General features: G+C 45.3%; 1 protein-coding gene across 2 annotated transcripts in view; it reads right to left on the reverse strand.

Moving 5' to 3' along the window:
• Iars2 (isoleucyl-tRNA synthetase 2, mitochondrial) overlaps window positions 1-13,013 on the reverse strand; it is a 49,267-nt gene that overhangs the window by 4,477 nt on the left and 31,777 nt on the right. For both annotated transcript variants that reach the window (XM_042681838.1, XM_042681839.1), the window contains exons 13-21: window positions 12,663-12,765; window positions 11,996-12,089; window positions 8,289-8,397; window positions 6,643-6,745; window positions 6,071-6,196; window positions 5,027-5,158; window positions 3,479-3,585; window positions 985-1,130; window positions 317-504 (exon numbers count right to left, since the gene is read on the reverse strand). In XM_042681838.1, the coding sequence (XP_042537772.1) occupies window positions 317-504; window positions 985-1,130; window positions 3,479-3,585; window positions 5,027-5,158; window positions 6,071-6,196; window positions 6,643-6,745; window positions 8,289-8,397; window positions 11,996-12,089; window positions 12,663-12,765 (1,108 nt within the window). The remainder of the gene's footprint in view (window positions 1-316; window positions 505-984; window positions 1,131-3,478; window positions 3,586-5,026; window positions 5,159-6,070; window positions 6,197-6,642; window positions 6,746-8,288; window positions 8,398-11,995; window positions 12,090-12,662; window positions 12,766-13,013) is intronic.

The following is a 13,013-nucleotide window of genomic DNA, read 5'->3' on the forward strand; positions in this document are numbered from 1 at the left end:
TTTGTTTCAAATCTGGTCCATATTGACAAAATACTCAAATACACCTTACTCTTACTACAAAACTCCGAAATTGTATGTATTCTGATAGGACATTCTGATAAGACTACTGTCATTTCCCCTGTGTGCAACCTTCTAACCCTGAGAGTTCACTTCAGGAACTCTTGTAACTTCCTGTCCCTACAGAACAGCATGCTTGTGCCCACGAGCAGAGGATGCCTCTTCTACGAAAAAATGTAGGAAACAATTATATAGATAACATGGACATGGCAGGACTGACTGAAATCCTCATCTCTAAATTAATAATTTAGTGGCATACCTCCATGATCTCAAAGAGCAGCCCGGGCTCTATGACAATGATGACCTCGTACTCGGCGGCGTTTTTGCCAGGGATGCTTCCGAGGAAGGAATCGCGCATGGCGCACGTGCTCTCCACCGCCTCCTCCAGCCCAGGCTTCTTCCAGATAGAGCTGGTGCTGATCCACCCCGTGCGGAAGACACTCTGGTCTTTGGAAGAAGAATGAGCAGACCGACATGTACCTGGGCTGTAACCACTAAGGATTCACTGGTGCTGGCAAGAGGGAGCAGTTATTTCTGAGACTCGTGATGAACCACCATGGGGGCAGTCTACGTCTCTACCAACAGGACGGTGGAAAGTATCAGAGAGAGGTCCCGAGATTAACAGCGCCTGTCTAGAGCTGGAATATTTACTGGGACTCTCCCCTCACCCTCTCCTTTCTACGCAGATTCTAACATTCTAATAGCTTGATTCATTCCTGAGGAAAAGAAACTGTCACCAAAATATTCCCAAGCATTCGCAAGTAAAATAGACTTTGGGGCATGCCTAAGCGCACTGAGAACGGTGACCTGTCGGCATTCTGAAGCGGCCCGTCGGGCGTTAGAGATGGTCAGCTCCACTCGGCCACCATCCTCGCTGCGTGGAGTACCTGACCCCTGCGGGGGGGGGGGGGGACAAATCCCACTTACCTTTCAGGTAGGGCGTGTGCTGGAACACCTCTTCAGCCAGGTGAGGGAGGATGGGAGCGAAAGACCGAACGAGCACATCCAAAACTTCCGCCAGTGCCGTCTGACAGGAGCGCCGCCGGGGGTCGTTCTCACTCTCGCAGTAAAGCCTGCGTGAGCGCGGCCGTCAGCGCCACCACGCCGCGCGCATCGCGGTTCCACAGCCCCGCGACTCACACGCCGCCACGCCGCGCGCATCGCGGTTCCACAGCCCCCCCCACACCACCCACGCCGCGCGCATCGCGGTTCCACAGCCCCCACCCCCGCACACCACCCACGCCGCGCGCATCGCGGTTCCACAGCCCTCACCGCCCCCCCCCCCCGCACACCACCCACGCCGCGCGCCTCGCGGTTCCACAGCCCCGCGACTCACACGCCGCCCACGCCGCGCGCATCGCGGTTCCACAGCCCTCACCGCCCCCCCCCCCCCCCCCGCACACCACCCACGCCGCACGCATCGCGGTTCCACAGCCCCCCCCACACCACCCACGCCGCGCGCATCGCGGTTCCACAGCCCCCCCCACACCACCCACGCCGCGCGCATCGCGGTTCCACAGCCCCCCCCACACCACCCACGCCGCGCGCATCGCGGTTCCACAGCCCCCCCCACACCACCCACGCCGCGCGCATCGCGGTTCCACAGCCCCGCGACTCACACGCCACCCACGCCGCGCGCATCGCGGTTCCACAGCCCCGCGACTCACACGCCACCCACGCCGCGCGCCTCGCGGTTCCACAGCCCCCACCCCCGCACACCACCCACGCCGCGCGCATCGCGGTTCCACAGCCCCCCCCACACCACCCACGCCGCGCGCATCGCGGTTCCACAGCCCCGCGACTCACACGCCGCCCACGCCGCGCGCATCGCGGTTCCACAGCCCTCACCGCCCCCCCCCCCCCGCACACCACCCACGCTGCACGCATCGCAGTTCCACAGCCCCCGCGACTCACACACCAACATGCTCCGCCCGCTCCCTATGTACCCACCTGCATTTTTTTTAACTTTCTATTGTTATTATAATGGTGAGGTACAGAGGGATTATAGTTACGTAAGTCAGGTAAAGAGAGTACATTTCTTAGCCCGGTGCTGGTGGCTCACGCCTGTAATCCTAGCTACTCAGGAGGCTAAGATCTGAGGATCATGGTTCAAAGCCAGCCTGGGAAAGAAAGTCCGTGAGACTCTTTATCTCCAATATACCACTAGAAAACTAGAAGTGGCGCTGTGGCTCAAGCGGGAGAGCACTTGCACAGCACCCAAGCCCAGAGTTGTAGCTCCATAACTGAAAAAGAGTACAGTTGGGCTGGGAAGGTGGCTCAGCGGGAGAGCACTTGCCTTGCATGCTTGAGGCCCTGGGTTCGATTCCTCAGCACCACATAAGCAAAAAGAAAAAAGCCATAAGTGGCCGTGTGGCTCAAGTAGGTAGAGCACTAGCCTTGAGCTGAAGAGCTGAAAGACAGCGCCCAGGCCCAGAGTTCAGGCCCCACGACTGGAACCCCCCACCCAAAAACAAAAAAAAAAGAATACATTTCTTTTTGGACAGTGTCACGTCTTCCCTCATTCTATCCCAGTTTTTTCCTCTTATCTCCACCCACAAGTTGTATACATTTTCAACATAGTATCCAGTGAGTACCACTGCTGCATTTGTTCCTGCTTTGACCCTCCAAATTCTGTGCCCCTTCCCTGCTCTCCCAAAGACAGAGAAGTAAAGGAACAAAAAAGAAATACAAAAATATCAACAAAGAAAAACACCTCGGGTTTCCATTTCCTGGAGTTCCTTTTGATATGAAGTACTGTATATGATCAGATTGTGCCCACCTTCTTAAGAAACCCACATGCCACATCCAGTTCTGACGAGGTAGATGGCAGCTGGCAGGCCAGACTAAAAAGCTAGCTGCGGGCATTTCCAACTGCCCCTCACCCCCAAATGCTGCCAGCGCGCTGGGGGAGGAACGCAGCCACAGTCCATCCTTATGTGGGGTTCTGGAGCTGAACAGGCTGACACCTCCCTCCCACTGCCCCAGTGACACACAGCACTTCACCCGCAATCGGCACACGCAGCACTGAGGTTCTGCACGGCACTGTCTAAAGGACGCCCTGACCTGGCAAGTGTTGCTGTGTCACTGCCCTTCCTCCGTCCAGGGCGATGTGCTAGCCCCCCAGCACAGCACGACGCTCCTACCCCAGTACTAGCAGCCATCTCTAATTGAGCACTTCCTCTACTGCTTCTGCCATCTCTTCTGCCCGTGACCACACTCTGTGGTAAGTCCTGTGTCATGCAGATGAGCCAGATCATGAAGCTAGTAAGTGGTAGGTAAGGCCTGATAACAAAGGGTAACTGGAGGCCAATCCTGATGGCTGTGCAGCACCCACTTTGGTCATAACTGGGCCCCAACGTTTGCCAGGCCTGAGTCCACACTCAAAAAACACTTGCTGACTACATTTGACAGTCACACCTACCTGTCCTTGATGATGCTGAAGTAAAAGTTGGAGAGCTCTCTTGTGTAAAATGCTTTCAACAGCCGAATCACCTTTCCGAAATCATACTGCTTGTAGGAGTCAGTAATCTAGAGGTTCAAGTCAAAAGACATTTGGAATGTGGAATAAATACAAGAAAAATAACATAAGTGAAATGTTCCTTTATAAAAATGTCTTAAAAGTGAATAAATAAAAGGCTACTCCAGGGCTGGGAAGGTAGGTCAGCGGTAGAGTGCTTGCCTTGCAAGCATGAGGCCCTGGGTTCGATTCCTCAGCACCACATAAACAGAAAAAGCTGGAAGTGGCGCTGTGGCTCCAGTGGTAGAGCTCTAGTCTTGAGCTGAAGAGCTGAGGGACAGTGTCCAGACCCAGAGTTTAAGCCCCATGACCAGCAAAAAAAAAAAAGGCGACTCCACTCTGCAAGCTGTAAGAGAGCACACACACACACGGCAATGAAAAGAAAGGACCGTGCTGGTTTGCTTTGCTGTGAATTTGTAGTGCTGATGATTGAACCCAGGGACTCTCACATACAGAGCAAGAGCTGCGCTGGGCGATATCCCCAGCCCTCAAGTTTAAGTGACAGAATCACACCACTTTTAAATAGCTAAGAGTGCAACTTACCAATAATTCACAATTGCCTGATCTGGGTTTTTTTTTTTTTTTTTTTGGGGGGGGGGGGGGAGGGTGTCGGTGTTTGTTTTGGTGCCAGTACTAGGGCTTAAACTCAGGGCCTCACAGTCTTGCTTGGCTGTTTTTCCCAAGGCTGGAACTCCTGAGCCACATCTCTGCTTCTAGCTATTTGGCAGTTGCTTGGAGATGAGAGTCTCACAGAGTTTTCTGTCTGGGTTGGCTTTGAACTTCCTGAGGAGCTAGGTAGGATTACAGGCGTAAGCCACCGGCATCTGGCTGCCTGACTTATTTTTGTTTTTCTTTTTTTAATTTTCTTTTTTTTAGTTTTTTTATTGTAAAGATACTGTATAGAGGGGTTACAGATACATGAGTAAGTTAATGAGTACATTTCCTATCAAGCATTGCTATCCCTCCTTTGTTTTTCCTTTACTGTCCCTTCCCTTCCCACCTCTCCTGACTTGATCTGAGCAGCAATGACATGTGTGCCTGTGTTGGGCATACATTTTCAGTTTTGAGAAAGCACAAATTACTTGTGCCTCTTTATGTAAAGATGACAATGAGCAAATATTTTAAGACACATAAAAATAATCATTTCAGCTCTGTCTGAAATGAGGGATGCATCTGCAGATAAATAAAATACAACTCTATTCCTCTCTGTTCGGGAAGCAGAGGAAAGTGAGGCCTGGAAAAGCCTAGTCCACGGCCTCTACCATGTCCCTCAATTGTGCTTTCAAACACTTCATACTGAAGGTCACAGAGAAGAGGGGTGGAGTGTGTGCAATTTAGCAAACTTAAGCAGCTCCAATTGCTGTCTCTATAATGTCTGCCCTGGTCAGACAAAACATTCAACAGTTCAGCACCCCACAGCTGCCATTTCTGTTCTCCTAAAGCAAATGTTACCTTGGTGGCCAGGTCCTGAAGCAGGTGTAGCATGTATTGGTCTATGACATACATTTCGTCCACAGGAATGGAGTCTGTCTCTGGGTTGAAACCAGTCACATTTCCCAGAAGAAAGCGGAGTGTGTTTCTAAGCTATTGAAGGCAAGAAAGAGTACAGCAGGATAAATGTCATGGGGATTTCAAATTCCACAAGAAGTCTATTAAGTTTAATCCAACCTTTACTTCCTTCATAGGATACATTATTTTAAACCCATTGTAGAGAGAAAGGGCGGGAGACTGTAAAAAGAGGAGATGGGAGGAGTTGGGAGAGAGGGGGGGAAAGATGAAAAGGTGACACTGATCAACTGAATTAAAACCCCTTCACAACCACTTACAGACATTAACATACAATTGTTCCTACATAAACAAACTTTCTTTCCAATAACCCTTACACAAACAAGCAACAGATTTTTACGGCTAAATAATGTCTGTTAGAGAAAATTAATATAATTTTATATCAGTCTTATATTTTGTGTTAATAAAGTATGAAAAGAAATTTTTGGAACTACTCTATCTATCTATCTATCTATCTATCTATCTATCTATCTATCTATCTATCTATCTATCGAAGTACTGGAGTTTCACCTCAAATACTTTACCAGTCTGTCTTTAACTCTTTTGGTTTTAGTTATTTTTCAGATAGAGTCTAACGTTATTACCGGGGCTAGCCTTAGACAAAAATTCCCCTCCCTATTCCTCCTATATAGCTAGGATTGCAGATACATACCAGCATGCTGCGATTCTTGTGAAATGAGAGTGTTGCAAGTTTTTGCTCAGGCTGACTCCCATCTCCACCTCTCAGATAGCTGGGATTAGAGGCGTGCATCACCATGTCCAGCTACTAGTAACGTTTTCAGCAAATTAATTCAGAATTATCTTTAAATACTCACAACTTGCAATCTCCTTTTCACTTAGTCTTATTATGCCAGAGAAAGTGTGCATCCATTTTTACAACAATGAGTTAGTGAAGTTTCCACTGGGAAACCGGGGAGTCATGGCTCTAACCTTGTTAAGGTCATCTCTGGCAGCCTTGAGCGCGGATGAGCCAATTGTGACTTCGCTGAAGACATTGGACTCAGCGACCCACCAGCGAAGGACATCAGCACCATAGGGAGGCTCGGTGCTCTGATCCTGCAGCGGAGGAGCAGCACACAAACAGAATGACGTCAATTCCAGTGAGTGCAGCAAACACTTTAGAAAAGGTAAGTTTTATTCTTTTCTTTTTTTGGGGGGGTGGGGGGAAGAGTAAGGAGACAGGCTTGAATTCAGGGCCTGGACACTGTCCCTGAGCTTTTGTGCTCAAGGCCAGTGCTCTACTTCTTTGAGTCCCAGAGCCATTTCTGGCTTTTTAATAGTAATTAGAGATAAGAGTCTCCCAGACTTTCCTGCCTGGGCTGGCTTTGAGCCACAGTCCTCGGATCTCAGCCTCCTAAGTAGCTAGGATTATAGTACCAATTCCTGGCTGATAGTTTTATTCTTAGGTGTTTGTTTACACTGAAGTTACTGCATTTTAGTTTCGGGCTGCCAATTATGAACTGTTGAACAAAAATCAAATGGCTTCTAATGGTAGGACCTACCTGTCCTCCATTGATGATGACATCAGGGTCAATGACATTCCCAAGGGACTTGGACATCTTCTCTCCCTTTTCTCCGAGGGTAAACCCATGGACAACCACTGTCCTAAGAAGGTGAGTTAGCTACTTTAATGACAGCATGATTATAATTCCTTTGAAGATAATGCGTAATTTAAAGGCGATCCCAGTTGGACCCAAGTCAGATTTTTTTTTTCCTTGACTGATTATAGGTGAAAGCTTTTCTTAAAGGTTGGTTCTCAGCTGCTAACAGATAGGGATAGTTAAGTAGTGAGCTCTCTACTTCTGCACAGAAAACTGGAGGAGTTTCCACTCATTAAACACATTATTTCCTGACGTATTACATGTTGAAGAATCAATATTGAAGAGTCACTGAAACTAATGAAGGAAAAGCATGTCTTGAAAGAACAACCACCTGACCCCCGCTTTCACTATATTTGATGTCAGTATAACATGTGGAGGAGATGGGGACAAACAAGTCGTTTAAGGATTCAGGTGGACCTGTTGCAACAATGAGAAGTACAAAATGTCATGTCAAAACCAGCTTTACAATGTCGGAGTGGGGGGGAGGGGAGGGGGGTATGATTGGGGGGGGGGGAGGGGGGAGGCTGAGAAGGGAGGTGAAGGGTAAACAAAGGAGGAGGCTGCAATGCTTGGTAAGAAATGTATGCATTATCCTGCCCATGTAATTGTAACCCCTCTGTACAGTATGTTCTCAAATAAAATAAAATAAAATTTAAAAAAAAAAAAAAAAAAGAACAACCACCTGTAAATTACCTGAAGAAACAGCATCTGCTGTTCTGATAAGTATTAAAGAAACACATTAGAGAAGAGATATGGAAATTGTTTTAGGATGGATATGTCACTATTGGTAGCAAAAACTTTAAGTTATTAATAATTTTTCTGATTGAACTGCTCTCCAATTTCAATAAGAAGAGTAATTATCTGTACTAGCTAAAAACACAGTAATTAAGAAAATTCCCTAAGTAATGTTTCAGTTTACTAGTCACTGTGGGTATCACAAGTAAGATTAAAGCATCCTTCCCTATAATCCTGGTTAAGTCTCACCTGAATTCACCTGAGTTCAAGACCTATAGCTTTTCCCCTCTACTCCAGTTGATGACAACTTTTGAAGAGTTAAAATTTTCATCAACTACTTCTTTGGTGAGGTCTCTTCTTTTTCCCTTTTTTCATTTTCTTACCTTTATTGCTTGTTTGAGTTTTTATTTTTATTTTTGGAGGTACTGGGATTTGAACTCAGAGCCTTGCACTTGCTATGCAGGGGTTCTACCACTTGAGTCATGCTTCATGCCACAGGCTGTTTTGTTTTTACTTGTTCTTTCAGATAGGATGGCTCTCACATAATTTTACAAGGTTGATGTCAAATAACAATCCTCTCGTCTTGAGTGGCTTGTATATGCCGCTATGCTAGCTTCTTTTCTTACTTCAAATTCTTCCTCTAATGTGACAGAAGACCATAGTGCTTTCTTATAGAAGAAGAATAGCTCTAACTTTGTTAATGTTGCATTTATATAGCATCATACCTATGCATATATACATATTACCCAGCACAGGGCTTCCCACACTGGCAGGTACTCAAAGACATTGGCCTTGAGCTCAGGGACACTTACTTAAAAGGCGCTTTCTTCCTTGTTGCCACACTTGTTAGTAAAGAAGACTGAAACCAGCCCCCAAGTTGGTCTTTTCCTTCCAAGTACAAATCTGCTCTTTGGTCAGTACCTAAAAAAATAAACATTGTTTTACAGTAACTTAATTAAAGTGACAAAATAAAAATGACTCATGCCTGCAATCTCAGTTTCTCAAATGGCTGAGATCTGAAGTTTACAATTCAAACCCAGCTGGGGCAGGAAAATCCATCAGACTATCAGTAACTAGCCACAATGAAAAAAAGAAAGAAAGAAAGGAAGGAAGGAAGGAAGGAAGGGGAAGAGAAGGGAAGGGAAAGGGAGGAAGAAAAGAAAGAAAGAAAGAGAGAGAGAAAGGAAGGAAGGAAGGAAGGAAGGAAGGAAGGAAGGAGGCAGGCAGGAAGGAAGGAAGGCAGGAAGGAAGGCAGGAAGGCAGTAAGGAAGGAAGGAAGGAAGGAAGGAAGGCAGGCAGGCAGGCAAGAAAGAAAATAGAGAGAGGGAGAGGGAGGAAGGAAGGAGGAAGGGAAGGAGGGAAGGAGGGAAGGAAGGAAGGAAGGAAGGAAGGAAGGAAGGAAGGAAGGAAGGAAGAAAGGAAGGAAGGAAGGAAGGAAGGAAGGAAGGGAGGGAGGAAGGAAGGAAGGAAGGAAGGAAGGAAGGAAGGAAGGAAGGAAGGAAGGAAGGAAGGAAGGAAGGGAGAAAAAAAGAAAATAAAACTGGGGGCTGGGAAGGTGGCTCAGTGGTAGAGCGCTTGCCTTGCATGCCTTAGGCCCTGGGTTCGATTCCTCAGCACCACATAAGCAAAAAGAAAAAAGCCGGAAGTGGCACTGTGGCTCAAGTGGTAGAGTGCTAGCCTTGAGCTGAAGAGCTGAGGGACAGCACCCAGGCCCAGAGTTCAGGCCCCACGACCAGACCCAAAAAAAAAAAAAGAAAAAGAAAAAGAAAAAAAAACTGGAATTGAAGGTGTGGCTTAAGTGGTACAGTGTTATCCCTGAGCAACAACAAAGCCAAGAGATAGCACCCAAGCCCTGAGTTCTTGTACAACAACAAAAAAAAAGAAAGAAAGAAAGAAAAAAGGAATATTATAAACATTTCCCCTATAGACATAATTATTTTATCATCTTATATTTCCTTCCAAGACTTTGTTTATATATACCAATACAGATGGGAGTTTGTTAGCAAATCAAGACATTCTCCCTGACTTCTGCCACTGTGAATCCTGTACTTGAAATACTTCCACTCATACATAAATATTCCATTTAATGTCTATATATCATTATCTTGTATGCATGCATACCAAATGCTTGAATCATTTTTTATAGGTAATCACTGGTTCATTGTTTCAAATCATGTACGGTTAGAAATAAATAACCCTGCAAGGAATATCCAGACACAAAATCTTCACCCAGAACTGCTTACTTCTGCAGCAGAGATTCCTGTAAACACACCTATTCCATCAACTGTTTCAAAGCTTTGATATATAATGCTAAATCCTTTGTGCAAATTATGTATCTAAAGTTTACAAGAGGGAGAAAAAGCTTTTTTTCAGTTTATGTTTTCTATTTCATATTTTTTACTTCTTGAACAGAACAATGTATGATGTGGTAGGAAGTATGAAGTTTTAGAATTCCAGGAAATGTAACATTTAACCATGTAACAAAATTAGCATTTCCTACCCGCCCGTAATCCCAGCCCCCCTTGAGAAACCGAGGCAGAAGGGTGAGTTCAGACCAGCCTGGACTGCATAGGGACACTCTCGCTCTCAAAAAAAAAGTAAATTTAGAGCCAGCACACAGGAATATGGCAAAACTATTACTTAACCTATGTGATACCTGAACATAATTTAAGCCAAAATAATAACTAAAAATACACTTTTAGGTTCACAGCAAAACTGAACAGAACATATAGCTCTCATCCACCCTGCCTACAGTGTCTCTACTATTGACACTGTTGGCTAGAGTGGAAAGTTGGTTACAATCTATCAACCGGCAATGACACCTTATCACACAAAGTCCATCATTTATATTGAGTGTGCTCAGGGTGTTGTATAGCTTCGTTTGGACAGAAGATTGCTGACATGTGGACAACGTAATCTAGAAGAGGAACTGTAATACTCACAAAGAATCGAGGTGACAATAACCACATTTGGCTTTCCTAAAATCTCATTTTCCCTACTGAAAAATGATCAGATCAGACTGTTTCTTGATTTTTTTTGTACAAAGGGATTTTACTCTATTTCCATACATGCATACACTGTACCTTGATCAAATGCACTCCTGTTCCCCGCCCCACCCCCTCCAGTTGTGGGGCTTGAACTCAGGACCTGTGTGCTGTCCCTGAGCTCTTTTGCTCAAGGCTAGCACTCTACCAATTGAGCCACAGTGCCACTTCTGGTTTTTGAGTAGTTAACTGGAGATAAGAGTCTCATGAGTACTTTCTTGCCCAGACTGGCTTCACACCACAATCCTCAGATCTCAGCCTCCTGAGTAGCTAGGATTATAGGTGTGAGCCACTGGCACTCAACTCGCCTGTTACTTTTATCGCCTCTCTGACTAAAAATAATTTAACATGTTTCTTTATTCCATTTTTAAATATATGTATAAAATGTTTCAGACATATTTATCCCTTTATTCTCTTCCTTCCCAACTGCTACTGGCTTTCTTTTTTTTTTTGGGGTCTGGTTGTGGCACCTGAACTCTGGGCCTGGGCGCTGTCCCTCAGCTCTTCAGCTCAAGGCTAGCACTCTATCACTTGAGACACAGCGCCACTTCCGGCTTTTTTCTTTTTGCTTATGTGGTGCTGAGGAATTGAACCAAGGGCCTCATGAACACAAGACAAACACTCTACACTGAGCCACTTCCCAGGCCCCTGCTATTGGCTTTTGTTCTCAGTCTCTATTTCTATTCCTCGCTACCTTTTTTTTTTTCTTTGGCAGTACTGGGGCTTGAACTCAGTGCCTGGGTAGTGACCCTGACCTTTTGTGCTCAAGAAAATAGCACTCTATCACTTGAGCCACAAACCCACTTTCTGCTGGTTAACTGGAGGTAAGACTCTCATGGACTTCTCTGCCTGAGCTGGTTTTAAATAGTGATCCTTACATATCAGCATCCTGAGTAGCTAGAATGTGAGTGCACTAGCACCCAGCCATTATTTTTATTTCTTTTTAAGGTGAGGATTCTGCTATTTCAGTTATAAATTGGATGCCTTGAGGTAGCCAAGCAGTAGGCTGAGGGAAAACAAACTGGTTTAGACAAGGGAGAAACATCACATAAATCCTTGTCTCAGCCTTCTGAGTGCTAGAATTCCAGTGCATACCATCATGCCTGGCTAAAAATTCCCATTTTTACCTATCCTATATGTTGTAGTTCTAAGTGAAATTTCAGGGATGGGGCATGGCTCAAGTGGCATAGCATTTGCCTAACATGGGTGAGGTCTTGGGTTCAACTCCCCATATAACACAACAACAACAACTCTAAACAAAAATTTCATCCTGAAAAGCAAAACCAAGTTTGTAAATTATTGGGTTAAATAATTTCTAAGGATGCTTCCAGGTCTAAAATTATATTATAGCCAATCTTCTAGATAAGCAAAAGAACAACAACAAAAAAAACCTGTTTGATTACAGACAGCTCTCTAAGCAACATTGCTGTACTTTCACAACTCCTTAATGGGCAGAGTTGATTTTTAGGAATTACCTGGAAGAACGTAAGACCATGAGGTTCCACTTTCAAACCATATGTCCAGGATGTCCTGTCCTGGCACATACTCCAAGGCATCGGGACCGCCAGCCTAGTGGAGAATGGAAAAACATCTTTCTTACTCCAAGGCCACAGTCATACAGTAAGGACTGTCTGAGGACTGAAGATATGGAAATAAAAACACTAAATCCACATTTTCCAATAAAACCTAGAGCATCCAGAAGCATTTCCTTGTTCAGCACAGCTCCCTCTGCTGGCATGTGCAAGGAACTACAGCCACTTGGTTATCCACTGACCAAGGCAGTACGTGAATTCTTGGACTTGCGAGGAAATCAGCTTTCAGCCATATACCTCACAGTTTTGAGTGTCAATGTGAGAGGCTATTCTCTCTGACTCAAGTACATCTGCCTTGTGGACCATGTGGGTCAGAACCAGTCTTGACCCCCAGTGAGATCACAAGCAAGCCTATCATGGCTGCCTGGTTCAATGCTACACTTTACTGCCAAACTCCATACCCACTCCCAGACTGCACTGCTTCCCATTTATATTAAGTCAATTCATTAATGTCCCATTACTATATGATCACTATTGACTATAACGGTCTCTCACATTGTCCTTCAGTCGTGAATACCACAAAGGCTGCTAAATACAGAAGGAAGCTTACCTGAGATAAGACTTCTTTTGGAAGAAGTTGCTCAGGAGGAAGAGTCCACCAGATATCGCTGCCATGTTGTTCCACTAGGTTAGCAATATGCTCAATGGTTTGGCTATTTTAGGGGCAGAATTATTGAATTTTACATAAATATTCAGTTACTGAAATTTACTATTGTAATAGCAAAATTTTTAAAATTCAAATACAGTAGTATCTTTTTATATTTTTTTCTTTCTTTTTTTGATGGTGCTCAGGATAAAATTCTAGCCTTGTTCATGCTAAGCAAACATTCTACCACTGAATTACATCCCCAGTCTTATTTTTGAGGTGTCAGAAATACTAGGGTTTGAGCTTGGGGCCTTG

The sequence above is a fragment of the Dipodomys spectabilis genome, unplaced genomic scaffold (genome assembly GCF_019054845.1).
Source record: "Dipodomys spectabilis isolate Male_0828 unplaced genomic scaffold, ASM1905484v1 ptg000069l, whole genome shotgun sequence".
NCBI classification, from domain to species: domain Eukaryota; kingdom Metazoa; phylum Chordata; class Mammalia; order Rodentia; family Heteromyidae; genus Dipodomys; species Dipodomys spectabilis.